This window comes from Oryzias latipes, chromosome 8 (genome assembly GCF_002234675.1).
Source record: "Oryzias latipes chromosome 8, ASM223467v1".
Classification (NCBI taxonomy): Eukaryota; Metazoa; Chordata; class Actinopteri; order Beloniformes; family Adrianichthyidae; genus Oryzias; species Oryzias latipes.
The window spans coordinates 581,097-606,474 of record NC_019866.2 but is presented as its reverse complement, the minus strand read 5'-3'; the positions used below and the strand labels follow the sequence as shown (position 1 = coordinate 606,474).

The 25,378-nt window shown below is 51.1% G+C and overlaps 3 protein-coding genes across 4 annotated transcripts in view; 2 read left to right on the top strand and 1 right to left on the bottom strand.

Annotated features, from left to right (window-relative positions):
- Nucleotides 1-6,730, top strand: part of LOC101167710 (double C2-like domain-containing protein alpha) — a 37,855-nt gene extending 31,125 nt beyond the window's left edge. The window contains exons 11-12 of one of the 2 annotated variants that reach the window (XR_002873616.1): nt 705-3,969; nt 6,272-6,730. Coding sequence is in view for 1 of the 2 variants with exons in the window: in XM_023957215.1 (XP_023812983.1) it covers nt 705-841 (137 nt within the window). In the remaining variant the exon portion in view is untranslated. Of the gene's footprint in view, nt 1-704; nt 4,429-6,271 lie in introns of those variants that run through there. The other variant, XM_023957215.1, reaches the window with a different exon arrangement.
- Nucleotides 6,731-8,246: 1,516 nt separating this feature from the next.
- On the bottom strand, nt 8,247-11,095 carry LOC105358196 (zinc finger protein 628). The gene is made up of 2 exons (XM_020700762.2): nt 10,823-11,095; nt 8,247-10,172 (listed from the first exon to the last, which is right to left on the bottom strand). Exons 1-2 carry the CDS (start codon nt 11,013-11,015, stop codon nt 9,268-9,270), a joined length of 1,098 nt encoding a protein of 365 aa, XP_020556421.1. The 5' UTR covers nt 11,016-11,095; the 3' UTR covers nt 8,247-9,267.
- Nucleotides 11,096-12,673: 1,578 nt separating this feature from the next.
- Nucleotides 12,674-23,933, top strand: LOC101172219 (proline-rich transmembrane protein 2). Its single transcript, XM_011493762.3, has 5 exons — nt 12,674-13,299; nt 18,333-18,556; nt 18,914-19,203; nt 19,275-19,407; nt 19,481-23,933. Exons 2-5 carry the CDS (start codon nt 18,394-18,396, stop codon nt 19,495-19,497), a joined length of 603 nt encoding a protein of 200 aa, XP_011492064.1. The 5' UTR covers nt 12,674-13,299; nt 18,333-18,393; the 3' UTR covers nt 19,498-23,933.
- Nucleotides 23,934-25,378: the final 1,445 nt, after the last annotated feature.

The window sequence follows — 25,378 nt, the reverse complement described above, 5'->3', positions numbered from 1 at the left end:
AGTATTAGGAAGCAGCTGATAGTTTGTCACGGGTTTGGCATCATAAGCGGTGAATCTAACCCGCCTCTCTACCTGTTTGTTTTGTGCAGAACACGCCGCTACACAACATACGGTCATCGTAGCAGCAAGGTGACAGGATGGTGGGGGCTGCTTGTTGCAAACTTTATTAATTTTACGCAGAAACGGGTGTTCTTAGTCTAGGGCGCTCACGTGTCCCCTACGAGATCGCCACTGTGTGTGCGCTGCCTTGTCTTGTGTGTGTGTGCGCGCGGCGCGTGCTGTCTGAACAACAGCCCCGCCCCCCGTGCACACAAATAGACAGACAGAGCTCTCCGCTTCAACGAGAATACCGGAATTAATATAATCATTAATTAACGGAAATTGACTGACTTGGTGAGTGAAATATGGCAGAAAACGCTTGTGGGACACAAAAAAAAGAAAAAAGACAAAGTAACTTCTCCAGTACCGATAGCAGAACCGTTCAGGTCAGATCTTAACGATACTGCGGTATCGTTAAGATCAATACCGGGGCACGGTATCCATCCCTAGTCCTGGTCATCAGAAACGGCGGTAAGAACACGCTTAGCCAAAGAGAGTCTTGACCCAGTGACCCCGAAGAGACGTCTCACACTCCAGCCTAGGTTGTGACGCAGTCATGATCCCCAGAGAGGAACTGAAGGTCTGTACCCCCTGTTGGTGTGTAGGTGGAGTCTCTCTGAGCTGCCGCTCCAAGGGGGACGCCCTCCGCCACTGGATGGACTGTCTGAAGAACAAAGGCCGCAGAGTGGAGCGATGGCACGTCCTGACCAACGAGCTGCCACGAAGCTTCAGCCACGACTAATGCCCCGCCCACCTTCATGCATGCAGAACGTTAACGACGTCATGGTCCCTGATTTCCGTTTGGACAGATTCACGTCACTTCAGAGCAGTAGTCGCCTGAGAACACGCGTGTGAATGTTTACAGCCCAGCAGTTGGAGGACGCCTGACCTCCATTCTTCTTCATCTGCAAGCCGAAGCTCATTGGCTGCTTCAGCAGGTCAGCATCACACCAGCCCTCAGAACCAGACCCTCTATGGTAAAAGACCCCCCACACCGTGTCCCGGCTGCCCCCGCCCTACGCACCCCCTCCCACCTGAACCAAGGAAACACGGCTGCTGCAGCTCAGGGTGGCACCAAAGACCCACAAGACAGAACTCTGATGACGGGTTCTCATGTGGCGTCTTTGGATTTGTGGTTTACAGACTAAACTACTCAGTCAGGATCCAAAACACCTTCTTCTGATGAAACCAATCAGATTCCCCAACATTTTGTTTTTGGAGCGCTTAAAACGTAAAGCTTTGCTGTACTTATATTTTGGTTCTCCAAAAGAATTCAAGTTCTTTAAAGGGTCTATCCTTAAATGAAATTAAGTTATTTTCTCAGCTCATTTTCATACCAGGAAGTAAGACTAGTCGATCTCTCAGGCTCCGCCTTTCTCACCTTGTGGGTGCCGCCCATTTCATGACATCATTCTGGAGTCGGCCTTTCTCCCTCGAAAACAAACATATGAACTTTTGCAAAGATGGATGAAATATTGTTCATACAAAAAAAAAAGATTATTTAGCCGATCACCGCTAGCACCACAGAGTTAGTGGGCGTGTCTGTCAGCCTGGGGGCGGAGCTTGCAGTGTAGACTCTTCCTGGAAGGGCGGTTCCTCACTTTGTGATGTCACAATGTGAGGACCCCCCCTGTTTTGGTGGATTGGGAGTGGCTGGTGTTCACAGAGCAGGTTTACAGAGGAATGCTCAGATGAATGGATTTAAATGGGTTTGTTCCCAGTGAGGAACCAACATTAGAAAACACTCAAAAACTGATATAAGCCCTTTAGGACAACCATTTTCTGACACACAAAATGTGATAAAGTGGTTTCAGCTAACTTGATCGCATAGGCTGATTAAAGCTAAGTAGTCCCACTGTGGGCTTCAGCCTTTAGCTACATTTATTTCCTAAATGTCTTTTTTTTTACCATTCAACACCGCAGAGCTAACACGCTCTTTGATTTACCCAGACTCATCGACCGTTTGCACGTATTTCCAACACATCGTGACGCTGCGGCTTTGTGTCGACATGTGACGCACAAAGGCACTTCTCATCAGAATCAGCTGATTCACGTTGATCGTGTGAACTCTTCACCATGTGGCGTGTTGTTTGTCAGCACAACGCTGCGTTTCTCTGAATCGGACGTTAATAGTGTAAAAAGTTGAAGCGGTAATTTCCTGAACGCTAAAGCTCTGATGTTAAAGGTGAACATGCTGCGTCTGTGAAAAGCCACATATTGATCACATTTGTGTTCGAAACACGTAGGAGATGAAAACGTCTACGTCTGAACCCAATTCCCGATGTTGGTTTGTTGTCGCTCTCAAGCGTAGGACGTGATTGTGCGACTGACCTACAAACACATGGATGTACTACCGTGTGCCGTTAGAACCACAACAATCCTCAGACCTTCTGGGATGTAAGTTTGACTTCCTGAGTTTCTCAGATTAAAGTTTCTGCAGGAAATGAGACAAAGTTGAAGCTGGTTTACTGTAAACCCAGACCAGCTCCAGCTCAACACAACAGTCGAGTCAGACTCTACAGGAAGCGACAAACTGCTGGTCCAGACCGGGTCAGGATGTCCTGATGTGTTGGAGCTACTGGAAGGATGTTGGCGATAGTGCGTACCTTGCATGCTTTGGTCCGGTTCTTGTTCTGACCTCGTTTGTGTTTCCTTTATAACTAAAAGCTCGCCGTCGGTTTGGCCTTCGTCAGGCCTGATCCTGGTCTAAACCTGTTTGGACGGTCCGGAGGCTTTCGCTGAGTCTACCGTCAGGTTCTCCACGTGTTTGTGTTCCACCGTGGACGTGACGAGGAACCGTTCTCCTGCGTTTACTGCTTAAAAAGTTAAAGGTCGCAAATATAGAAAACATAGAAACAGTGGGAAACAATCATTAAACCCTTTTAAATGAATCCGTTGTGATAACTGCTTTGGTAGCAAAGCATTTCTACATATTTGCATTTAGAAGGAATTAGAGATAACTTTCAACAGGTTAGGTCTCACGCCAAAGGACGCACTCTCTGTTTAGTTTGGGATTTGAACCTTTGACCGACCGCCCATAAGCCAGGTTGTTCACACATGTGGGGAATGACCGGCTTTCTGAAGAAGAGTTCCTCATCCGGGCAGGATGGACCCTGGCGGGTCTATTCAGCCCGACCGTGCCTGATGCCTTCCACCATGCCTCCACTCAGCGGTCCGGTCCGGTCCAGTCTGGTATTTTGACGTTTCCATTATAGAATGGACCCGTTACGATGGACCGAACCATTTTGGGCCCCTGTTTGCTGAAGGTCCATAAAAATGGAGCGGACCTGTTGGGGCGGAGCTAGTGTTGAAACGTGTTGATTGGCTGAAGGTCATTACTGCGACCTTTAAACGACTTTCAGTGATTTGTGGAAAGGCAAAGAAATGAGCTGCTGGACGACCGCCAGCGCTGTGGTTAGCTCCGCCCCGCAGGCGCCATAACGGTTCAACCCTGGAGGGCAAACGCTCATCTGAATCGCCTGGACCATCCTAAACCAGACCGGACCGCTCAATGGAAACAAGGCTTTCCAGAACCGCAGACTGGTTCCAGAACCCACACGGGACAGTACCGTCACGCTCTGAACCGACTCAGGCTCCTTCTCTGCCAGAGATGCATCTTCAGGAACCAAAGATAGCAGCCTTTCAGTGCTCTTTACTGCCCCCCACCCCCTACTGTCCCTCCTGGGGGTGTTGAGGCTTCAGAACCGACATTAAGGAGGCCCCCCCCCCCCCCCCCCCCCCCTGTAAGGACAGGGTTAATGGATGAGGAGGGGTCACAAATGCCCTCCAACCAAGGGCTTTTACAATCCTAAGAGAGCTTGAAGACCCCCCCCCCCCCCCCCCCCGATGATGAGAGCAGCACCTGAAGGGGTATGAGGGCAGATAACCCCCCCCCCCATGACAGCTCTCACCACGACCACCGGAGCATTTCCATCCCATCAGCCTCATCACATCCGGGAAACGGAACCGGTTCTGAGGGTTCTGGGCCTGAAGCTCGGCTTCCCTCAGGGACCTTTGGTCTGAAACTTCTCGGCCCCCCCCTGCATCTCTGCGGCACGCGTGTGCGCGTCTCTTCAGGTGGTTCTTCCTCGTCGTTGCATGATGCAGTATGTCGACATACTTCTATACTCTGCCTGTTTTCTAACGTGTTCCAGTGAGACATGAAGCAGCATCCAGGTTCCGGTTCTCCGGCGTTCCGGTTCCTCTTATGCACCACTGAATGTAGGAACGTGGCTCTCGGTGCGACCTCCTTGTTTACACTGATCTCGTGCTCTGCAGCTGTTTCTATCAGGTGTTTTCATGCAACAATAAACTTGGAATGCAAACTGGCCTGAGTGCTGCTGTCTTCACTGCTGAACTCTGGTGTTAGACTGCCCCCTGCAGGTGGAGCAGGCACCTGCAGCCCCAGAACCGCCAGTGGACCCACGGTCCTTTCCAGGACCAGACGCTGACGTCACAAACCTTTGGCCTCCATGAGGTCCAGGATGGTTTCATCTCCAGACCAAAGCCCACCAGTAGAAGTTTGTGAGGAAAGCTTAATGCCGGATCCTCAGACGATCGCCCATCCTCCTCAGAACAGAAGAAAATGTCTTCGTCTGATGACAGAACCGCTGCTTTCCCTGGAGGAGCTGGACGTTCTCCACATGAACGGCTCAGGAAACAAAGGCCTCCAGGATTCAGGTTCTCCGGATCAAGAAGGAATCTGGAAGAACGGACTGATGTCGCCACAGGAAAGCTGACGTGGCTGAAGATGTTCCTGAATGTTTCTGTGACCTTCAGCCTGAGAGGTCAAACCAGAACTCAGAGGAAGAGCTGCTGCTGTGAAATCGGCTTCATTGGGTTCTGTTTGGCAGAAAAGCACCCCCCCCTTGGCGGAGCGGGTCAGAACTTCTACAGGTTCCTGATGTCTGAGGCTCAGACGTTTCTGCAGAGGAACCAAAGCCGCTCCAGACCTTTGATTGGCAGCTGCAGGAAGCACCTGGAGTCATCGCCATGACAACCTCTGAGGAGACGGGGGGGGGGGGGGGGGGGGGGCTGATGGCTGCAGGAACGGGTTTCTGCACGTCTGCTTCATCACAGCAGAAGCACTGATGATCATCCACAGATCTAGAGACTTCAAGTGGAGAGAGGGAGACCTGGAAAAGACCTGCAGGCGACCTGAAGGCCTGCAGACGACCTGCAGACGACCTGCTGACGACCTGAAGGCCTGCAGACGACCTGAAGGCGACCTGAAGGCCTGCAGACGACCTGAAGGCCTGCAGACGACCTGAAGGCCTGCAGACGACCTGCAGGCGACCTGAAGGCCTGCAGACGACCTGAAGGCCTGCAGACGACCTGCAGGCGACCTGAAGGCCTGCAGACGACCTGCAGACGACCTGAAGGCCTGCAGACGACCCTAAAGCCCTGCAGACGACCTGCTGACGACCCTAAAGCCCTGCAGACGACCTGCAGACGACCTGAAGGCCTGCTGACGACCCTAAAGCCCTGCAGACGACCTGCTGACGAGTCTCATCTTGCCGTCTGTAGACCTGAACCCACAGAACCCTGAATGGACTCCTGAAGACCCCACAATCAGAACGGTTCCGTCCCGCTGGTTTGAGGTTTTCCAGCCTTCGGTCGGTTCCTGGTCTGCTTCCACGTCTCCGTTTGGTCTTCCGGACCTCCACCCACCTTTACACATCTAGGAACCGCCAACCGCCTCTAGCAAAGAGCAGCAGAGGCAGAACCAGAACCAGGACTGAAGCCCAATGAACAGACCGGGCTGTGCTCCACAGCGCCCCCTGGTGGAGTCCAAGGAGTTCTGCAGAGGAACCCAACTGATGGAACCTTATCAGAACCTCAGAGTTCATGTGGTTTTATTGTCCTGATCATTGCTGGACGTGAAGAACTTTGGTAAAAACTGAAGTTTAGTCCACTTCAGAACAAAAGCACACGTGGAGACGGGAATCGGGTTCACCAGAACACAAATGTTCTGGAAGAACTGATGGTTCTGATGACGATTAGGACAACATAAGCCGTAGATCTTTAGCAGCGTGAAGGTCGACCTTAAGGTCGCCTGGGTTTAATGAAACATAAAAACAACCAGAGGGAGACCAAGGCGCACCCGGAGATCAGGTGTTCTCTGGCGTCTGGATCTTCCTTTTGTTGGAGAACGCTGTGCAAACATCTGTAGGTATGAGGGCAGATAACCCCCCCCCCCATGACAGCTCTCACCACGACCACCGGAGCATTTCCATCCCATCAGCCTCATCACATCCGGGAAACGGAACCGGTTCTGAGGGTTCTGGGCCTGAAGCTCGGCTTCCCTCAGGGACCTTTGGTCTGAAACTTCTCGGCCCCCCCCTGCATCTCTGCGGCACGCGTGTGCGCGTCTCTTCAGGTGGTTCTTCCTCGTCGTTGCATGATGCAGTATGTCGACATACTTCTATACTCTGCCTGTTTTCTAACGTGTTCCAGTGAGACATGAAGCAGCATCCAGGTTCCGGTTCTCCGGCGTTCCGGTTCCTCTTATGCACCACTGAATGTAGGAACGTGGCTCTCGGTGCGACCTCCTTGTTTACACTGATCTCGTGCTCTGCAGCTGTTTCTATCAGGTGTTTTCATGCAACAATAAACTTGGAATGCAAACTGGCCTGAGTGCTGCTGTCTTCACTGCTGAACTCTGGTGTTAGACTGCCCCCTGCAGGTGGAGCAGGCACCTGCAGCCCCAGAACCGCCAGTGGACCCACGGTCCTTTCCAGGACCAGACGCTGACGTCACAAACCTTTGGCCTCCATGAGGTCCAGGATGGTTTCATCTCCAGACCAAAGCCCACCAGTAGAAGTTTGTGAGGAAAGCTTAATGCCGGATCCTCAGACGATCGCCCATCCTCCTCAGAACAGAAGAAAATGTCTTCGTCTGATGACAGAACCGCTGCTTTCCCTGGAGGAGCTGGACGTTCTCCACATGAACGGCTCAGGAAACAAAGGCCTCCAGGATTCAGGTTCTCCGGATCAAGAAGGAATCTGGAAGAACGGACTGATGTCGCCACAGGAAAGCTGACGTGGCTGAAGATGTTCCTGAATGTTTCTGTGACCTTCAGCCTGAGAGGTCAAACCAGAACTCAGAGGAAGAGCTGCTGCTGTGAAATCGGCTTCATTGGGTTCTGTTTGGCAGAAAAGCACCCCCCCCTTGGCGGAGCGGGTCAGAACTTCTACAGGTTCCTGATGTCTGAGGCTCAGACGTTTCTGCAGAGGAACCAAAGCCGCTCCAGACCTTTGATTGGCAGCTGCAGGAAGCACCTGGAGTCATCGCCATGACAACCTCTGAGGAGACGGGGGGGGGGGGGGGGGGGGGGGGGGGGGCTGATGGCTGCAGGAACGGGTTTCTGCACGTCTGCTTCATCACAGCAGAAGCACTGATGATCATCCACAGATCTAGAGACTTCAAGTGGAGAGAGGGAGACCTGGAAAAGACCTGCAGGCGACCTGAAGGCCTGCAGACGACCTGCAGACGACCTGCTGACGACCTGAAGGCCTGCAGACGACCTGAAGGCGACCTGAAGGCCTGCAGACGACCTGAAGGCCTGCAGACGACCTGAAGGCCTGCAGACGACCTGCAGGCGACCTGAAGGCCTGCAGACGACCTGAAGGCCTGCAGACGACCTGCAGGCGACCTGAAGGCCTGCAGACGACCTGCAGACGACCTGAAGGCCTGCAGACGACCCTAAAGCCCTGCAGACGACCTGCTGACGACCCTAAAGCCCTGCAGACGACCTGCAGACGACCTGAAGGCCTGCTGACGACCCTAAAGCCCTGCAGACGACCTGCTGACGAGTCTCATCTTGCCGTCTGTAGACCTGAACCCACAGAACCCTGAATGGACTCCTGAAGACCCCACAATCAGAACGGTTCCGTCCCGCTGGTTTGAGGTTTTCCAGCCTTCGGTCGGTTCCTGGTCTGCTTCCACGTCTCCGTTTGGTCTTCCGGACCTCCACCCACCTTTACACATCTAGGAACCGCCAACCGCCTCTAGCAAAGAGCAGCAGAGGCAGAACCAGAACCAGGACTGAAGCCCAATGAACAGACCGGGCTGTGCTCCACAGCGCCCCCTGGTGGAGTCCAAGGAGTTCTGCAGAGGAACCCAACTGATGGAACCTTATCAGAACCTCAGAGTTCATGTGGTTTTATTGTCCTGATCATTGCTGGACGTGAAGAACTTTGGTAAAAACTGAAGTTTAGTCCACTTCAGAACAAAAGCACACGTGGAGACGGGAATCGGGTTCACCAGAACACAAATGTTCTGGAAGAACTGATGGTTCTGATGACGATTAGGACAACATAAGCCGTAGATCTTTAGCAGCGTGAAGGTCGACCTTAAGGTCGCCTGGGTTTAATGAAACATAAAAACAACCAGAGGGAGACCAAGGCGCACCCGGAGATCAGGTGTTCTCTGGCGTCTGGATCTTCCTTTTGTTGGAGAACGCTGTGCAAACATCTGTAGGTCACGTGTCACATGATCACAGCAGCCAATCAGAAACATCCAGGTACACCTGACAGGTGCTTCCCCACAAACCTCCAGCTGAGCTACCAGAACCTGGAAAGAACCTTTGAGGAGTCTCAACAACACAAGAAAAACAAAACCATCGGTTCTGATTTTCTGGATCCTGTTTCAGTTTTTGAGTCAGTTTAATGCAGACGGTCTGAACAGAACCTGCAGAACCCGACATGAAGATGAAGTCTGTTCATCCTAAGTTCTTAACTCTTGTCCAGAACCAGAACCTCCATGTTCCTCCTCCTGAAACTTCTTCAGGCTCGGTTCTGAAGGTTTGGTTGTCTTTTCTGCAGTTCTGTCTCTTCTTTCATGATCAGAACAGTTCTGTTCAGGCGGTTCTGCTGGAACGGACCCCCTCTCAGAGAAGAACTGCAGATGAGCTGACCTCCAGCGGGGGCGCAGTTGGAAACCTCACCAGAACCAAGGAGACAGTTCTGGATCTTTAGAACCTCCTTCAGTCGGTGTGGATCGGTTGCCTTTCCAGAACCTTCAGTTCTTTGCTCCTGGTCCGGGTGTGGGGGGGTCGCGGCGAGCCGTCGCCTCAGACGGACGCCACACGAGCACCAACAGCCTCTCTAGTCGGGTTTGAGGGACGGTGGGATCAGAACCGGACAGGAGAGGCCGCGGCGCCCCGGGTCAGGCGTTGGCCAGGAAGCAGGAGTCCCTCTTGAAGTGCAGCTGCAGGCTGCCGGCGCTGCCGAAGGTGCGAGCGCAGCGGGCGCAGCGGTGCGTCTTCTCCCCCGAGTGCGTGCGCTTGTGCTTCTTCATGGTGTCGCCGTCGCTGAAGGTGCGGCAGCAGAACGGGCAGCTGTACGGCCGCTCGCCGGTGTGGATGCGCAGGTGCCGCCGCAGGTTCCCCCTCTGGCTGAAGCTCTTGGAGCAGAAGGTGCAGCGGTGCGGCCGCTCGCCGGTGTGCGTCCGCAGGTGCCGCCGCAGGTCGGCCGACTGCGCGAACGATTTGCAGCACCAGTCGCAGGCGTAGGACTTCCTCTTCTGCTCCAGGTGGAGGCGCAGGCCGGCCGCCTGGGCGAACGCGTCGCCACAGCGGGGGCAGCGGTGCACCAGCTCCGGGATGAAGCCCACATCCAGCGGCTGCTGGACCAGCTTCCTGTTGGGGTCCTGCCGCCCAGGCTCCGCCCCGCTGATGCCGGGCCCCTCCTCCACGGGCAGCTCCCCCGGTGGCACCGACTCTGTGAGATCTTTGTCCTCCGACGGTTCTGTTTTGACGCGAGCGGGCGGCGCTCCCTGCGGATCCTCCTCTAGCGCCGGACGGTCGATGAGGGTTTTAGGAGCACAGGTGGGGGGAGGACACAGGGAGGAGTGAGGGGGGACAGGCGAGGTTCTGTCCAGCACCTCCCGCTCCGCTGGCAGGACGGCCGGCGCCACCTCCCGCTGCAGCAGCTGCTGCTCCTGCGCAGCTTTGGCGGCTGGGGGCGGCCTGGGCTGGTTCAGGGTGGAGTCTGGCTCATCTGGGCGGGGCCTGAGGTCCAGGTCACCGTGCTGCTCAGGAGACGCAAAACCCAAACCGGACCTGGTGGACCCTGAAAAAGAACAAAGACCACTGACGCAAAGCTGGCACGGAAACCGGCCCAAAGCAATGCAACACCTGACCAGCAGGGGGAGCTGCGTTAGTGATGACGTCAGAGCCGCCGATGTGTCCCGCCTTTGTTTAATGAACGGGACTTTTCTGAATGAATCTCAACACCTCAGAAAACCGTGGAGAACATTTCGGCCCCTCTGGTCGAGTTCTGCTTTGACCGTCCCGCCACAGCGGCCCTGAACGCATCAGTCACGTGAGCAAACAACAAACCTGCTGAATGTTTGTCAACAATAAACATTTCATTAACATTAAAAGTCCACGAACTCCAAAATTGTCTGACTGGAAAAGAATCTGAGCAGAGACTTCAAAGAAACGAGTTTTCTGTTCCAACTTTCAGCATTGAATTAACACATTTCCCGGTTTGGGGTCAAATATGCGGTAAAACCGGAACGAACTTAACGGTAAACCGAAAAGCGCGAGAGAAGAACTAGACTTTCTGCAGAAACAAGAAAGCCGAAGGGAACCGGGTTCTAAACGGCTCCAATACGGTTCAAACCCCGCTTTCTTCCGGTGCGGACGTTGAGAAGCGCGCGTGCGTTTCTCGTGGGGCGTCCGGCGTCCGCCTCGCGGCGCGCGGGGGTTCGCCCTTACTCAGCCACTCGGTCTCGGCCTCCAGCAGCAGGATGTCCCGCAGCTGCCGCCGCAGACTCTCGTTCTCGCGCCGCGCGCGCGCCGTCTCCTCGCGGTACTCGGCCACCGTGTCCTCCACCACGTCCAGCACCTCCTTCACCAGCGCCGCCAGCCGCTCCGTCAGGTAGGCGTTCAGCAGCTGCAGCTTGGTCATCTTGATGCTGCTGCGGCTGCGTCCACACCGGAAGTCGCCCAGCACACAGGAAGCGCACTCCTGTCTGGCCAGCCTTTCAGAATAAAAGTGCGGGCTGTTTTCCCCCCTGCGTGAAGTCACCAAATTAAAAGTCTTCAATGTGTGAAATCCCAACAAAAACAAATGTCTAAAGGTTTATTAACATCTACTTGTAGATGTACATATTTGTTTCTGTTTGTCTTCCTAAAACAATATTTGACTTCTTTTCCATTCAAAAAAAATGGTACATTTTAAAACTACAACATATTTCAATATAATTTTAAATATATATTTGCTGCATTGTGACATTTTTATGAACAACTAATCATCCATCTCTAAACCCGCTTTGACCCTTTCAAGGTCATGGGGTTGCTGGAGCCTATCCTTACAGTCGTGTGACCGTGGTGTTCACAATGGACAGGTCTCCATTCCATTGCAGGGCCACACAACCACACACAACAGCAACACACACACATTCACAATCATAACCAGTGTGGTGTGAGAGATGGTCAGGTGTGCTGCGGGAAATTATTAGTTTTCCCTGATTTAAAAACCTTAATTATCACCAGAATATCGGCTCTGAACAGCCTCAGGTTTCACACGTTTTACGACATCTTTGTGGCGTTTTTCCAAATGAAAGCATCGGATCTGTCAGGATCTTCTGTCTGCCATTTGGAGGGCGGAGAAAAACTTTTGACTGTAGCTCCTCCCACATGCGGCGGGTTCATAGACGTCCGACCAGAACGCGTTAAAACCGAGCAGACAACGTGAGTTTGATGCAAACAGACAAATGATTTAGATCAAGCTGTGGGGGGGGGGGGGGGGGGTAGTGGCGGCAGAACCAAAACTAGTGATCTGTACGGAAACAGAGACACAAAAACACACACACGCATACACACACACACACACACAGGTTTATCAACAATTAAATATCTAGGATCAGCACATTTGGACATTTACACACAATGACCAGTGGGGGGCGACAAAAGTCCATCAACCCACGCAATTCTCAAACTTTCACAATAAAACCAACTTCCAGTCACACCTTTCAAAATAAACGTCAGACACAGCCAAAGGAAAAGAAGCAAAGGAAATGTATCATCATCAGTTTCATAACAGTGAATGTCTGTATTGATTGGAATGTGGGCGTGGTCAGTTTGTAAATACAATGATGAGATTTTATCTGATTAGAAACAAATAATCTCTTCTGTGGAGGCTCACAGGTGCTGGCAAGACCGAAATAAAACAGCAACATTTTTAATTTCAGTGCAGCCGTGGATCCATGTGACCTTCACACACTGATGAAGACTCAGGATGAAGATGCTCAGCCTTCCTTTTGTGACTAAAGCCGAAGAGGAAAGCAGCATGAAGCTCCGTTAACGGCTGGAGCTGATCCGTGTTCCTCCCGTTTCTGTCACTGAAGCTGGAAGAAATGGCTAAACGCCGACTCATCTTCATGCTTCCTCACTGAGATCAGAGGCTAAACACGCTCTTATTTTTGAAAGATTTGAAACTAAAGAAAAGCCACAAAAAGGATTATTTATTATTATCATAAATAATAAAGATCTACATGACATTTATGGACTTTTTAAAAATGTTTTCACTGAAGTCATTTTCCTGTCTGCAGGAGCTTTGAGTCGATCAGAGTTCACGTTTGAGAAAAAAACATTCGTTTTAGTTCGTCGGAAAGAAAGAAAGGTTTACAGTTTCACAAAATAAACTTTATTGTCATGATTTTTTATAGTGAAAGTCAATGAGCCTGAATGTGACCAAACAGATGCTAAAAGGGCCATCAGAGTAAAATGGGCGGGGCCACACAGGGGGCTTTGAATGACGAATGGAGAGACTTAAGTCTGACCTGATCCAAAGAACCCAGCAGGCTTTTATTCTGAAAGCCCTGCCAGGCTACAAAAACAACTTGACAGCAGAGAAAAGACGGAGAAGAAAGAGCTCCAGCGGTGTGAGTGTGACCACACACACACACACACACACCCACACACACACACACACACACACACACACACACACACACGCACACACACACACACACACACACACACACACACACACACACACACACACACAGCCCTCCCTTCCTGCAGACGGAGCTGCTGCAGCGACTCTGCATCGTCTCCCACCATCTGGGATCCAGAGCAGCTTCTCCTCCTTTTAGGAGGCGCTCCTTTCATCTTCTCCTCCGTCAGACCGCCGTTCCTGTTCAGACGCCATGAACCTCGCCCTGCTGCTCCCTGAGGATTAGGTCCAGGTGAGCTGCTGTTCTGCTCCTCATCCTCCTGAGTCCACATGTCTCGGTGCGGAGGAGCATGATGATGATGATGATGATGATGATGATGATGATGATGATGGTGTCCTCACCTTCACCGTGTGCTTTGGGCGTCGTTCTGCATCCCGGTGTGTTAATTATGCATTTGAAGTGGCGGCCGCTGCCGCTCAGCTTCCTCTGCACGAACCGTCGCAGCTCTGCTGCCCCCCCTTGTTCTTCTGCCCCCCCTTGTTCTCCTGCCCCCTGTGGTCAAACGTACCACTGATGCTGCAGTGAAGGTCCAAGCAGGAGAAGAACGTAGAACATCTGTCATTCCAGGAAGAACGGTTCTAAAGACGTCATTTTAGATCCACAGACCCAGAGGGTTCTGCTGAAGGTTCTGCTTAAGGTTCTGCTGAGGGTTCTGCTAAAGGTTCTGCTGAAGGTTCTGCTGAAGGTTCTGCTTAAGGTTCTGCTGAGGGTTCTGCTGAAGGTTCTGCTGAGGGTTCTGCTGAAGGTTCTGCTGAAGGTTCTGCTTAAGGTTCTGCTGAAGGTTCTGCTGAAGGTTCTGCTGAAGGTTCTGCTTAAGGTTCTGCTTAAGGTTCTGCTTAAGGTTCTGCTGTTATTCAGTCTAACCAGGAGAACCTCTGAAGAACCAGAACATCTAATCTTCCTCACTGAAGACGATGTTGACCAAAACCTCAGAAACGGTTCTGAAGGAGGCGCAGCAATGACCAGAAGCTGCTGGAGCTTTTGGGTCAGAACCACAGAGGTTCTGGTCGAGAACCTTTCTGTCTGATGGTAGCGGTCTTGCTGGTCAGATTCAGAACAGAACTTCCAGCCGGAGACGTTGGTTCTGCTGCGGTTCTCCACAGTTCTCTGGAAGTGGGCCGGCTGGCCCGTCCAGGGATAGGCTCCAGCAACGCCGGGACCCCCGCAGGGAACCAGCAGCTTAGAGGATGAGGAGGATGAAGAGGATGAGGAGGATGAAGGTTTGTCTCTGTCTGTTTAAGCAAAAGCCAAAGTTCCCCTTCATCCTCATTTCCACCCCTGGGGGGTCTGGAAGAGCTGGATGTTGTGCACCGGTGCAGAGGGACAGAACCATCAGAACTTTGGGGCTTCATGTTCTGACATCAGAACCCAGCAGCCTCACGGTCCGCCCAACCAGAACCCGGACTGAAGCTTCAGCCGAGGGGGGGTCGGTGACAGACACGCCTTAACGCCCAAGAAGGTCTGGTCTGGACCTTTGGGTTCTCCAGGACTTACTGAAGGTTCTGTTAAAGGTTCTGTTAGTTCTGCTAGATTGGTTTGTTGTGGACTCTGCTCCTCACACCATGAGGGAAGCCGTTTCTATGGAAACCAGGGCTCGCTGTGTGCCGGTTCACACGCGTTAAAACTATCCAGAACCTTCTGTCTCAGGTGTGGTTCAGGCGCCCAATCGGGTCGGTTTCTGTCAGGTTCTTGTTCCTCTGAGATCCTGCAGATGAGGTCTCGGGTTTGGACTGTCAGAGGGGAAGACGCTTGACATCAGCCAGCGTCCAGCACGATAATCTGGTTTTCCCACTCCCGCCTTGAAGTCAACTTTATTAGCACTGAGCGGACGCTGCAGCACAGCCGGACTGCCGCCGGCGCCGGTGGGTTAATTGCTGCAGAATTCTGCAGTCCAGCTCGTTAGTGACCCGTCAGCATTTCATCAACCCCCCCCCAGCAGTGTTGCAGAGGACGGCGTCCCCAAACAGGCATCAAACCCACGGGCTGCTTCCTCCACATTCACCAGCAGTAAAGATGACAACGCCCCCAATCACCATGGCAACCGGGCTGCAGCATCTTTGCAGACATCCACAGATCTGACGCTTCTGGAAGTTCTGTGATGAAGAGGTTCCCGGGGTTCTGCTGCAGCGTCCAGCCCGTCCCATCGTTCTTCCAGAACCCACATCTCACATTTCTGAGCTCAGTTCAGCATCTTTAGTGGCTGCAGATCCGGTCCTGACTCTGATCCGGTCCTGACTGTGATCCGGTCCTGACTCTGATCCGGTCCTGACTGTGATCCGGTCCTGACTGTGATCCGGTCCTGACTGTGATCCGGTCCTGACTCTGATCCGGTTCTGACTCTGATCCGGTCCTGACTGTGATCCGGTCCTGACTCTGATCCGGTCCTGACTCTGATCCGGTTCTGACTCTGATCCGGTCCTGACTGTGATCCGGTCCTGACTCTGATCCGGTCCTGACTCTGATCCGGTTCAGGTTCCTGGTTTAACTTCTCAGATGTTCATGTTTCTCCGTTCGGACAGAACTTTTGCTTTTCCGAACAGTTTGGACATTTGGAACTGTTTCCAACAAACCTCGTTCTTTGTCCTTTGGTTCTGAAATCGCTCACAGGATTCGGGTCATGAGCGGTTCTGCCATAAAACTTCTGGTGAAACGCAGAATCAGATCTGTTCCCAAAACCACTAAAGGGACAAATCAGGAATCGAACTTTAGACTTTGGAGCAGCGGATTCACCCTGAAGCTCAGTTCTGCTGTGAGGCTCAGAACTTTACAGAACCAGAAAGTTCCTCCGTAATCTAAAAGCAGGAATGACTCTTCAGAACTTCTGACCCGACATCACAGAACCGTCCAGATCAGGGTCTCAGGACTGGTTCTGGTCATCCGGGCCGCCTCGACCACAGAGCGGAGGTCAGAACGCGGTGAGATATGCTCCACATAGATCTGACCAGAATAGATCTACTCCACATAGATCTGCTCCACACGGCTCTGCTCCACATAGATCTGACCAGAATAGATCTGCTCCACACAGATCTACTCCACATAGATCTGCTCCACACAGATCTGCTCCACATAGATCTGACCAGAATAGATCTGCTCCACACAGATCTACTCCACATAGATCTGCTCCACACAGATCTGCTCCACATAGATCTGACTAGAATAGATCTGCTCCACATAGATCTGCTCCACATAGATCTGACCTGAATAGATCTGCTCAACACAGATCTGCTCCACATAGATCTGCTCCACACAGATTTGGTTCTTCTCGGAGATCCCAGCAGAAACGTCCGTCGTCCGCCTGAAGCTTCTAGAACTTCAGTGAGTCTCAGGAGACTTTGAAAAGGTCTTTGCTGGCGTTTCAACGTCTGGAGGAAACAGCAGAACTTGCGGCCGCTGGCATCTGCTGAGGAGGAAGCAGTTCTCTGGTTTCCCAAACATCCGTCCTCAGCAGTTCCACAGCCAGGTTCCCTTTCTGACAGCGCTGCAGAAAACAGCCATCAAGTCCTCCAGTTACAGCCGGACAGACGGAGTCCGGAGGCTGACAGGAGGATGAGGAGGATGAGGAGGATGAGGAAGCTCAGGGATGCTGCAGGATGATGTCATCTAATGGGAATCTGATCACCTGTTGTCACCTGAGACGCGTTTGTTACGACTGACAGGAGAGACTCCAACGTTCAAAGGAATGTTTTTGTCATTCCTTTGATTTCAAAGGTTTTTTGTTCAAATTCACCTTAAAATGCGGCTGATGTGAATAAACGCTAACAGAGCTGGAACATTTTCTATGGGGGGGGGGGGGGGGGGGCAGAGGAGAATGGCCATTACAAATGACAGGATCAGAAATACAGTAAACCCTTGTTTTTCGCGGGGGTTACGTTCCAGAAAGAACCCGTGATAGGCAAAAACCGTGAAGTAGAAACCTCTATATCTTTTAACAATTATTATACATTTAAATACTCTATTATACATTGAAAAGACAGAACAAACCATTTTACAGGCTCAAGCATTTGTTTCACCAATAAAAGTACCTTAGAAACGTTTTTTTCTACAAATAACTTCTGTTCTGTACTGTCAAATAATAATTTTAATCATCAATGTGAACAGAAGGCTTCAAATCGCGGAGATTAGCCCCGCCCACCAAGACCCAAAGAATTGTCATTATAAAATAATGATTAAAAAAAGTACAGTGGGACAAATAGGTGTATTTAACTGCTCTAAGTCCAGACTAAGCCGCTGCATCCTGACTTTACTCTGCAGTGTTTTCTTCTTTTGCAGCCCGCGGTGCAGCTGCAGGTGTGTTTGTTCGGGGGAAGAAGAACATAGTGATCATAGTTGGTGTCGCTCTTTTTTCTTCTTCCCAAAAACATCAAAAACATCCTTATACACCGACATGCCAACATCAAGAGAATTTGCACGTACATAATGTAAATTTGGCAAGCTGTTTTACGTACGTGTACATATTAAACTGCAACGTTATTGACGCACAGGTAGAGAAGAAGCTTAGTGACTTTTTAGCCAATCAGAATGCAGAACACAATGCACGATGCAAATCCGTGAAGTAGCGAAACCGTGAAAAGTAAACCGTGTTATAGCGAGGGATCACTGTACACGTTATTATTTTCTTGATCATTTTTGAATTGAGGACTTCTTCATCTGTGTCAATAATGAAACTCACACTGACTCAAACAGTGGGGGCCAAAGCTGTTTGAGGCCCCCATAGCTCCGCCCCTGAAACCAGCAGACGGTTTTCGCGTCAGAACACAGATGTTCAAGCTAACTCCTTTGGCTCTTCAGTTAGCAACAGGCTAACATCAGAGCTAAACGCTGCAGGGTTTGTCTGTTTTCCAGGTCAGGTCTTCTGTCAGGAATGAATCTTTGGGTTTCAGTCCCAAAGCCGGGTCTCATGTCGCTGAGGTCGAGTCTCGAGTTTCATCTGTTCCTGAAAAAAACCATGACTCATTATTTCTGTTATTAATCCCAATATATTAAGTTCTGTTTTTAAGAAACAGCGTGAACTACCGTCTTAGTCTAAAGTCCGTCTGTCCTCCAGTGTTTTTACAACACAAAGTGGATCAAACGGACGGCTTGTTAGGACGATGACCCGCGATGACCTTTGGGTGAAACAACATCTCTGTTCCTCCAGCAGCTTCTCAAGAAGCACCAATGTCTCCCTAAACTGTGACGTTTGTCTTTTTAGTCCAATCGATCGATCAGCCACACCTTTGCTCAGGTATCGCCATAGCAACACAACCTCCTGTCGTCCTCCTCAGAGCGCGCCTTGCCTTCAGCTTCTCTTCACCCACAAACTCAGCTGTTGCTCGGACCCGCCTGATGGCCACCAGCCCCAGCGCCATGGAGGAGCCCCAGCAGCCAATCAGCTCGCAGCCGGAGGGATCGGACTCAGCGCTGACCTCCCAGCCGGCCGATGGTGAGCAGCCAACGGAGGAGAGATCCATGGAGCACCTGATGGTGATCAGCGAGAGCAAAGAGTCCAGTGAGTAGAGCTCGGCCGGTCTGAGAACCTGTTAGAACCCTGTGGCTTTAAATGGTTTCTGGTATCCGTTTGGATGGGAATCAAACCCGAAACATGAATCCTGCAGATCCTGACAGAATCCAGCAGCAGTTTCTGCAGGATTCCTGAGATAAATGATGAAGACCACAGTCTACTGCCATCATGAAGAATCCAGAACCCAGAACCATTCAAATCTGCTTTTCTGTTGTTCTGCTTGTGGATCAGAACCAGAACCTGAATCATCTTCAGGTTCCTGATGGATGGAGGCCATCGGGAACCCGTTTGCTGTCGTCCCTCTCTGCCTGTTTCAGAAGCGTGCGCTGATCCGTTGTGTTTCAGGTAACGGCGTGGCCCCCAACATGGCCGACCCGTCCCCCGCAGCCTCCTCTGTGTCGCCCAAGCTCCACGCTAAGCCAGGCGGCCACGTTAACGGCCGTCCTGGCTCGGGCAGCCGGTCCGGCTCGGTAGTGGCGGGCTCCCCCAGGCCCTCGCTCACGCGCCAGCCCAGTGCAATCACAGAGGCCGCTGCGGACGGATCCAAGCCCCGGGATTACCTGATCCTCGCCATCCTGTCCTGCTTCTGCCCGCTGGTCCCCATCAACATCGTGGCGCTCACCTTCTCTGTGATGGTAGGTCCTCACGCTGCAGGTGGGCAGAATGACCCTCGGCCGCCCCAAACCGCCCCTCTGCTTCTGTGCAGTCCCGGAACAGCCTCCAGCAGGGGAACGTGGACGGAGCTCGCCGACTGGGCCGGAACGCCATGATGCTGTCCATCATCTCCATTATAGGAGGAATCGCCATCATCGTCGCAGCCATCGCCCTCAACTGGGGCTGTGAGTAGACTCCACCTCAGCTGTTGTTCATCTTCTGACCAAAGATGTGAACAAATGTCGTCGTCTTTTCCAGTGATTCTAAAACACTGAAAGCAGCCAACAGGAAGTCAGACCAAAGCCTTCCTGAAGCTCCGTCACTCTCAAGCATCAACACTTTGGACAAACACTATTTGTGCTCTTGGTTTTTGTTTTTGTGCACGCGCATGGACCGAACGGCGTTCTACCTCCAACACGGCCTGAGACCACGCCCCCCCACGGAGGTAACACTCCGGTCATTCTGTGGTAGCAGCTTATCTCCTCTCTGCCCGTACTCTCCCTCCAGCCAACGCCGCTCCTCACGGAGGAGGTCACCCCGTCTCTGAGCGGGTCGCGGCTGTGACCCCTGATGCCAAAGGAGGTGGAGCTGCTGGGACGCCGGAGCGCCACCGCTTTACTGCGAGGACAAGAAGGTGGCGCCGTCTCAACAAAGAACACCGGTGAATTTTGACTTTAAACACGTCTCCATCATCCTACAGTTTCACAAGAACTCAACGCTTTCTGTTTTTTTGCCTGACGTGGATCATCACCGGGAGGAAAACCAAACCCGGCTCAGCCTCGTCCCCCTCCACCCCCCCGGTCCAATTACTGGGACCACAACGACACAAAGCTATGTGTGCGTTCAAATACCTGCTGAGCTGGTTGAGGTTGCTAAAGACACCTCTGATCCCACACCCATTTCCCAGAATGCATCTCTTCAGGTTCTGAGCTCTAAACGTTGGAGCTGAAATGCCAACGTTCCTCATTTCTTCTAAAGGGAAATCAACATCCTCAGGATTGGGTTCATAAACACAAAACCAAAAGGTACAATTAGTGAGGAGTTTGTTCTCCAAGAAGGATATGATCGTTTTTTTTCTGGTTCAATAGACTTTAGAGTCTAAAAACAATCTAAAACCAAGGTTTTCTTAAACCAGCAGCATGATTCAGTTCAGACATTCCTGGTTTCTTTCAATATTTTAACTGACTTGACTCTGAAAAGTGGCACCAATAAAAGTCACAACGTTCTTTTAGATTTTCATCTCCTTATACATTACTGAAGCAAACAGTTGGTAGAAAAAGATTTTGAACAAAATATGTCAGATTTTCCACAGAAATCTGCATTTTTAAAATTCTTTTCTTGTGTGAAAAAGCCAAAGCCGACCAGCAGCAGAGAGAAGGACGTGTTGAAGCTCCTCTGAATGTTCCCTCCTGGATGAGGCTGATGAAGGACATTGTTCTTCAGGTCTGGAGGAGGAAGACTTCATGGATCATGTTGGTCTATTTCCACCACAAATGTTGGATGGAGGTTAGTTTTCCCTCCGTGTGGAGCGCTGAATACCTTCATCCTTCATCAGGACAAAGCCCTTCATCATCAGCAAACCTGCTGACTTCCTTCAGGTCTCCATGTTGCTCTTTCTTTCTTCAGTCCCTTTTTTCTCCTCCTTGTTCTTCTTTATTGAGGTTTTCCTCTCTCATTTCCGGTTAGTCTGCTCCACTTTATCCCGTCAGTTTCTTCTTCTCGTCTGCTGAGGATGCCTCCTCAGGTTCCCTCGTTGTATTAAAGATGTTAAATATTTCGTGGGATTCCTGATCTGTGATGACGCCAGTGTTCTTCCTTTCTGAGTTTTGGGAACTGAAGCTCCTTCAGAACATCAGCTGCTCATCACAGATGCTGTTCCCAGAATGTGTTGGGATCTTTGATCCATGTTGGGGTTTCAGCACCAGAAACTGTTTTTGTCCTCATCTCCTGCTTTTTTCCAGCTCCTCCTAATGTTGATCTCAATTCTTCCACTTCCTGATGGTTCTGCCATCAAGTTTTCTTCATCAATCATCCGACCATTTGTCCATCATCCCATGGTCTGGTTGGTGAACCATCACTATCTTCTTGGTTTGGATGGGATGTTGGTGTGATCATTTTTCAACCCCTTTGGTGGATCTTCCAGCCTTGACATTAGGACTTCCATCCTGTTTGACAGGAGGAGGATCTTTGCTTAAGGTGGACCGGTGGTCCTGCCTGGTGGGGTAACAGTGCAGTCCTTCAGGATGTATCTCCCAGTGAAGCAGACCCTTAAAGGTCATGTCCTCCTTTGGAGGTTCCTCCTTTTTCCTCTTGTCCTTCCGTTTTTGTCGCCCGAGCTCTTCCTGAAGCTGTCTCTGGAGACCGGCTGATGTCCGGATGTATCTCCAGTGTCTCCTACTGGATGGAGACTCCATCACCTCCTTCTTACCTTCTCGTCAACTGTAGTCCAAACATGAGAGACGTTCCCAAAAACTAGAGCAGAGAGAACATCCTCCAGCAGTTCAGATGAGGATTTCAAACATAAAACGATGACTTGCTTTTGTTTGGAGCGTTTGAGGAGTATGGCGGTGAGGACGCCTCCTCTGCAAACCGCCAAGCGAGGCTCCTGGTGCCAAACGTAGTTTAGCGGAGAAGCATTTGGACACGCAGACCGACCTGCTGACGATCAGCTCAGAGAACCTGTGAATGAACTTCTCATCTTTGCATCACGCCGTGCCAAACAGCAGAGGGCGCCGTGACCGTCAGCTGTGACAGATGTGGGAGAACTTTGAGGAAATAAGCTGTTATGGATCAAAATGGTCTTCTATAACCTGTGCATGTTTACAGTATTTATACCAGAGTGTTTTTCTATGGAAGTGTTCATCAGCACAGTAAGGCTTCCCGCCGTTCCTTTGATTTGCTGTAAGAGTCTCGTGAAGCGGCGCAGAGTTTTGCACCAACAGAAAGTAGAGGGGAGGTCATGCTCAAAGGCACGCGGGCAGGGAAGAGCAAAAGAAACACATTGTGATCACATCATATTCTAAGTGGAGCGCCCCCTGTAGGGCGAAAAGCTCCACCTGTCTGACTCCAACCAGAGGCTAGAACCCCTTCATTTTGATGGATTTCTTCTGTTTCCAGAAAATCCAGACTAAAAGTTTGTCTTTTATTTCTGAAAGGCAGCAGCACAGTTGTTGAATGATTGTTGCTGAGCGGCCGTTTTTCTTCTGCTAGCGTCAGCCGCCATCTTGGCCCGTGTCTGCCCTCCAGGTTGGCGCTCAGCTGATGCGACTAAAAGCTGATTTAATTTAAAAGAAGATCCTTGCTGAGACATTTTAGCAGCTTTTTGAATTCAGTTCCTCCACAAAGCTTCACATCCAAGATCGGATCTGAGCGCCACAAAGAAATGGACCAGAAAAACCAAACAAAGCACCTCACCGAATCCTGACATGATCTAAGACTATTATGGTCTGTTTCAATCTGGTTTATCCTAAAGCCTCATTTATCTGACCTGTATTTGACTGATGGTCTGAAGAAGGGATCGAGTCCTTCTGGGTGTCCTCCCTGTACTGAGCATGACAGAGGGCGACCTCAGACAGGTTCATGGTTTCATTAACGAGGCTCCAGGATGGAAATGTCCAACATTTCTGAGACCTGAACGTGGAGACAACTGCGGGACGTCCAGGCCTTCCCCCGCCCGCTCTGAATGTAGCATGCCTCCTCAGCACAGAACCAGCAGGACTCAGCATGATCTCACAGAAACTTTGCCTGCGCTTCCACTTTCATCCGCTGTGATCCAAACGACTGTTAGAACTTCAGCTTCACCGCAGATTTGTGATGTGAACAAACGCAAATCTCTGCAATAAGTGGCAGAAACCACATCCAGAGAACCTTGAAGTATTCCTGTATGCAGAACAGACCCCCCCCCCCCCCCCCACTCTCAGTTCTGCCGGAAACTAAAAGTCCTGATGAAGGTTTTCAGATCCGTCAACCGGCTGAACCAACGGTTGCTGCTTTTGGAAAGACGTGGAGAAATCTTAAAGAAAACAAAGATTTAAGCTCAAATCTTGTTTAATTCAAATATATCGAAAGGAAAATTAACGTTTTGTTAAAACATAAAATCTTGTTTCCCTGAAAAAGTTTAAAAGATTTCTCTAAAAAAAAAAGTTTTATTTTCCTTTTTTTGTTAAAACAGTATTTTTTTTAGTATAAAATATACACTTCGGTTAATAAACCCATTCATTTGTTCTAAAGCACCTTTAAGCTCCTCCTTTTAGCTAATAAGGGAGGAGCTTATGACCAACAGAAACCTTCACAGATTCAAAAGAACGATTACTGACGTTTTCGTCAAATGAAAGGGTTTGATCAAAAGCCTGACAACCTTCTGAAGGACTTTTCATTCGTGGCGGTTCCTTCTTCTATTTATTCAGAGTTGAGTTTTTCTTTATTCACATTGTGTGTAAGCGCTCATGGATCTTTCTACTTTTATATTTCTGTCCTGTTTCGTATTTATTCTGCTTCTTCCCACTGAGAGGTGGAGATGCGCATGAACAGACGGCCGGCAGACGTCATGAAGCCCTTCTCCTCGTGGATTTCTGTCTCCTGACTCTCTTTGTGCATGCCTTAAATTGAACGGGAACTGCTGTACACTCTTTATTTATCATAGACACCCGAAATCTTCACGGCTGTGAGGATTTGAGGGAAATAAATCCTGGTTAAAAACCAGCTAAAGGTCTGCTGGCTCATGGGTCTGCCCACACCTTCATCAGTGGGGCTGCTGGGATGGGGTGCTGAAGTGTGTCAGGGGGGTGGGGGGCGTGTTTCTCACAGAGAAGACTGCATCTCTGAAAGTTCCACCTGAATTTAAAATTCTCCTTCATTATTTTTTTTTTTTTTTTTTTTTTTTTTTTTTTTTAACTTGTCCTGTCCAACAGCTAGGCAAACAGATGAGAGCTGAGGGCCTCTTGTGTTGGACATATTTTATTTTAACAAGAGGGGTTATTCATCTTCAGACAAACCAAAGGTATGTCTGAATAAACCCCTTTTGTAATTGAGGCCAAACTTTATTAATTTCAATCATGTTTGAAAATCTTTGGTGTTGGACCGGACGGAAAAGGAAAGAGGGGAAGAAGAGAGAGGGACGTTAGAGAGAGGGGGGGGTAGGAGGGTGATAATAGGAGGGGAAGGGGGGTAAGACCATGAAGCAGCATAGAGCAGGCAGGTTTACTGGTTGTTTATCGTTACGGTACGGTTCAAATGTAGTACAAAAAGGGCGGGGCCTGTTCACACACACTCAAATATTATCAACACACCTGCTAGCCGCAAAAATGTCCACATGTCAACATGCACACAAAACAGATAGTGTTCACGAACGCATACCTATGCCTTTAAACCAACTAGTGTGAAATCTTTCATTCATTCAATCATGCAAACTATTAGTGCAAAGGTGAGCTAACACCTGTGCTCAGGTGAGTGTTTATGTTCTTCTAAAATGGATGGTGGAATGTGAAAAGAAGGAGGAGGAGCGCCCAGCCACCCCCACACCCATACCCCCGCCGCAGCAGCAGCGGCAGCCGGAGCCCCCCCAACGCCACACGGGAACAGGCAGGGAACAACCGCCCCCCGGGCGACCAAGACCGCCACCCAGGCCAGGGCCAGCAGGACCGCCGCGAGGCCCCCAGAGCCAGAGAGCAGGGAGGCGCAGAGGGAAAGAGAGCGCCGCCCCAGCCCAGCCAGGAAAGCAGCCCCCCGCCGCGCCAGAAGAGCCCAACGCAGGGCCCCACCGGAGAGGGATGCCCACAACCCCAGACGAGCACCCCACCACCACCCAGGAGTTCCGGGCATCCCCCCGCCCCGACCCCAGGTACGAGCCAGGACCCCCCAAGGGAGACCCGCTCCGCACTCCAGGCAGCCACCCACCCGGCCCACGGTTGGTCCAGGTAGGAGCAAGGCAGGGGCCCGCCGCCCCCGCCCAGGAGGGGGGAACCCCGGGGAAAAAAGGGCGGCCCACAAGGGATGTTATAAATATGGCCCGACCAGGCTCGGCCATGTTGGAAGTTTGGCGGGGCCCAGCGTCCAGGGGCAAGGACCAGGACCCACCCCCCAGGGACACGAACACCCCCGGCTCAGGTGTAATATGATCCCCCCCACCGTGCGGAGAGAGCACCGCCGGGCCCAGGG

Bases quoted from the DNA above. Each gene is read 5' to 3' on its own strand.
- LOC105358196 (XM_020700762.2), bottom strand. From the start codon at position 11,015: ATGACCAAGCTGCAGCTGCTGAACGCCTACCTGACGGAGCGGCTGGCG. The intron at 10,173-10,822 runs GTAAGGGCGAAC...GTTCTTTTTCAG, and splicing joins GGCCGAGACCGAGTGGCTGA to GGTCCACCAGGTCCGGTTTG.
- LOC101172219 (XM_011493762.3), top strand. From the start codon at position 18,394: ATGGCCACCAGCCCCAGCGCCATGGAGGAGCCCCAGCAGCCAATCAGC. The intron at 18,557-18,913 runs GTGAGTAGAGCT...GTTGTGTTTCAG, and splicing joins CAGCGAGAGCAAAGAGTCCA to GTAACGGCGTGGCCCCCAAC. The intron at 19,204-19,274 runs GTAGGTCCTCAC...GCTTCTGTGCAG, and splicing joins CGCTCACCTTCTCTGTGATG to TCCCGGAACAGCCTCCAGCA.